The sequence below is a fragment of the Nannospalax galili genome, unplaced genomic scaffold (assembly GCF_000622305.1).
Source record: "Nannospalax galili isolate Female #2095 unplaced genomic scaffold, S.galili_v1.0 scaffold513, whole genome shotgun sequence".
NCBI classification, from domain to species: domain Eukaryota; kingdom Metazoa; phylum Chordata; class Mammalia; order Rodentia; family Spalacidae; genus Nannospalax; species Nannospalax galili.
The window spans coordinates 937898-941700 of NW_008334861.1; the positions used below are offsets into that span (position 1 = coordinate 937898).

Below are 3803 nucleotides of genomic sequence, written 5' to 3' on the forward strand. Positions count from 1 at the left end.
AGAGGAGAGGAGAGGAGAGGAGAGGAGAGGAGAGGAGAGGAGAGGAGATATATGATACATATGATATATGGGGAGCACTCAGGAAGTGGTAGTTGATTGGGCCCCACAAGACACCTTTGTGTTACTCATTAAATAGACTGACCAAACAGGTTTAGAGACTTCATCTTCCCAAAGTCACTGAGGGGTAAAAGTAGGGCAGCTTCCAGGTCTAAATGAATTATGCCTGGTGCTTTAAGATGGCGACTGGAGTGAGAAAAGCCTAGGATCAACCCTAACTGCCAAGTAATCACTGTGTGACCAGAAGCTAATGACATCACCTCCCCCAGTTTCCTCATCTGGGAAATGGTTGAGGCACTTCTCAGTCCCAACCCCCCCAGCACCTCCTAACTCAAAATAGTGAATGAGGCTTCGTTATTTATAGTCTGCTTTGAAAACCTCCATGCCATGAGATGTAATTCAGTGGAAGTATTATCACCGGTTCCCCTGAAACTCTGGTGTTCCTTTTCTGGGTTTTGCTCTCCATAATTTCAGTTATGTATAGTAAACTATGGCCTGATAACATTGAATAGAAAATTCCAGAAACAATTTCATAGTTCAAATCTCGTGTGATTTTTGAGTAATATGAGCAAGCAGTGCACCATCCACTCCATCACACCCAGAACGCTAACCATTCCTTTGTCCCATATACCCACACTGTGTCCACTACCCAACCCTAAGTCACTTTACAGCCATTTCAGTGATCAGATTAACAGTGGAAACATGCAGAGCTGTGTTCAAGGAACACTTATTTTACTTAATAATGACATCAAAACACAAAACAGTGATGCAAAGGAGGCCCCGAGGCATAGAACATGGAAGGACAGGCTAACTGTAAGCCTATGTAGAGACACCGCCCCATGCACAGTGAAGACATGATCTACAGGGGATTTGCTAGGGTTTGGGAGCACTGGGTGGTAGAGCAGCTGTCGAGCACACACAGGCTACATGTTCCAATTCCAGCAAACACAAATTAAAACTACTGTGGTCTCAGGCATCTCCTGCAATGCTTGGAAGAGATTCCTTAAGGATAAGGATAAGGGGCGGGAGGGGGTCATGCTGTATACTTCTCTACACAACCTTATTAGACAATAAAAATTTTATCCCCAAAGCGGAAAATGAAAGAAAATCAACAACTAGTTATCGCTGTCAGTACTTGCCTTCTCTTCATAGTCCTGGCAATGTACCACAGAGATTTGATGTTGGTGTTAGTTTGCTCCCTCTACTAGGTTGGTTCCAGAGGTGGGTCTTGCTTTTCTTCACCCTCTGCATCATTAGTTCCTGGAACAGAGCCTAACCATACCTTTCTACAATTGCTCACTGGCTCTTCTCATAGTCAGTAGGAAAGCTTTCCATATCTTTTGCAAAACTTCATGGGCTAGGATCTTTCCCACTGTTCCTTACACGTGACATAAACGTTAGAAGTCAGTGCTGGAACAAAGTTTTGGTTTTCCTGGCCTCATGTTTTTCACTTGCTGGATTGCCTTTATTGCCAGGAAGCTTAAAGCACAAGTCTATGCTCAAATACAGATTTCCTGAGAACATTTTTTTTTCTGATGTAGGATATAAATAAATGTAAGAAGATTCTGATGGTCCACGTTTAAGATCCTATTTTTAACCACAGACTGCATTATCCTAAGAAGATGCTTCTTAGGCTTGGCTGTGCCTGCAAATTACCCTGGATCTGGTTATAACGCTAAATAAAACACTGAATATGACTCAGTAGGTCACAGGCAGGGCGTGAGATACTGCATCTCTAACAAGATCCCAGGTGATGCCTCAGTGGCTGGGCTTTGGACCACACTTTGAGTTGCACAGGGTGGAAGAAACTTGTTCTCTAGATCCAGCACAATTTCTGTGCCCTCCTCCTTCGCAAAATCTGACCAAAAGCTCGAAAAGTGGAGGGACAGATACCAAAAGTACGTAGGGAACTAGTAAGACCTACAAGTTGTCCCCTCTTTTACTTCACTTCACCCTAACCCCGACTGGGTCCCGACGAAAGGGGAGAGGCAGCCGCCAAGAAAGCTCGGTAGATGCTTGTGGTGGCTGGTGGCCTCAGCCAGTTTTCAAAATGACTGCTTTTCCAGAGGTTTTCCCCAAGGTAAATTCCTAAGGACAGGTGCTGTCGCCTGCTTGGTTAGGATTTCAACTGGGACCCATCTGAGTCTTTCAATCACAGCACCGTCTCTCCTCTTTGACTATAAGGGTGGTGATGGGTTCACTTCCCAAAGGCTGAGACCCCCGCCCGTCTGCCCAGAGCCACCGGGTCCCCGGACGCCGCCGCCACAGGCCTGCCGGGCAGAAGCAGAAACGCTCATGCGCAGAGGGACCCCCAGCCCACAGGGCGGGGTCCCTGGGTGCCCCCACCCCCGCCACCTTACCTCTCTGGACCAGGGTGGCCAAGGAGAAAGCGAGGCCGACGAGGAAGGCCGAGCGCCAGGCCACCATGGCTGGGAGCAGGCGCTGGGGCCCGGGAGGACCACAGTTAGCGCAGGAGGGCCCGAGGGGGAGGGGAGGAGCTCGGGAGGAGGAGTCTGTCACCTCCGCAGGGCCCCACCCAGAACTGGCTTCTGCAGCCCGCGGCCGGGCAGGGCGGGGGCTGGGCGCGCCCAAGTGCCTGCACTGGGGAGCGCCTCCGCCCCGGCCAGGGCAAGGGACCGGGCTTCACTGTAGTGTCTGGGACGCGGGCGCAGTCTGGGGGCGGGATCCGGGGAGGGGCCGGGGGCGGGGCCCGCAGACACCCAGTGGGCCGCAAGTCTGGATTGGGTGGCGTACCAGCTCGCGGCCTGCAGCCCCGATCCCACCCCCATCGTGGCCTTGGGAATGTCAGACCTGGCCTGCGGGCCGCGAGCTCTGCGTTGCCCGAGGCTGGGGAGCGGGATGTGGCCGGCGCTAGGGCGCTCTGTTATCTCGGTGAGAGCTACCCCGGCGTGGAGCGGAAGGCTGCCGACTGCCAATGACCTTGGACCGCGCCTTCCTTCTCCAGACCAGCTCTCCAGGCTGCGAGGTCCCACCACTCCCCCGCTCACCTTGCCGCTAGCTCACCCAAAACACTGCCTCCAGACTAAAGAAAAGAGTTGTCCGGGTAGCTCAGGAAACCAGGAGGGTGCCACGGGCGCCGGGCCTGTAGGCAGGAAGGGTGGACTCACTCCAGAGCCCAAGCTCTGGGGACTAACTCTGGAGACTTGAGGTAGGGACAGAGTTAGCTGAGGGAAAGTTCACATCTGCACAACTGATCAGCAAAACGTGTCCTGTAAGCTACAAACGCGCTGCGGTCTTTTCCCATGAACCTCTGCAAGCGAAGTCCACCTCCCAGGCCACCAGAAAGCAGATGCCCACACTGCTGTGAACAGCCAAAAGCCCACTTCAGCTGGGAACCAAATACTCTCAAGAACAGCGCGGCTGCAGCCAGCTCCAAGACAAAGAAAGCATCACTGCTCTCCAAAGTGGCAGCATGGAGCCTTCTGAGCCATCATCATGCGTGCCATCATGCTGCACCGCTGTCCTGGGTCACATCAAAAGTCAGATCTTACTCCTCCTCCTAGTGTCCCCCAGCAGAGACTACACACACACACACACACACACACACACACACACACACACCACACTTCAGTTGTTCCTGTGTCCCTTGACCATCCTTGCCTAAAATCCTGGGGCAACAACAAACACATAGTGCCTTAGGGAATGCACATTTGGATGTGCAGGGCTTGGTCTGTTACTGGAGCTGAAGACTGATCAGAAACAGCTGGTAGTTAATAAGCTCACAT

The 3803-nt window shown here is 52.1% G+C and overlaps 1 protein-coding gene across 3 annotated transcripts in view; it reads right to left on the bottom strand.

Moving 5' to 3' along the window:
- Cd99l2 (CD99 molecule like 2) overlaps positions 1–2724 on the bottom strand; it is a 112608-nt gene extending 109884 nt beyond the window's left edge. Inside the window, exon 1 of one of the 3 annotated variants that reach the window (XM_008829482.2) lies at positions 2418–2720. In XM_008829482.2, the coding sequence (XP_008827704.1) occupies positions 2418–2484 (67 nt within the window). In that variant the 5' untranslated portion in view covers positions 2485–2720. Of the gene's footprint in view, positions 1–2417 lie in introns of all 3 variants that reach the window. The other 2 variants (XM_029561811.1, XM_029561812.1) reach the window with 2 other exon arrangements.
- Between the last annotated feature and the right edge of the window lie 1079 nt (positions 2725–3803).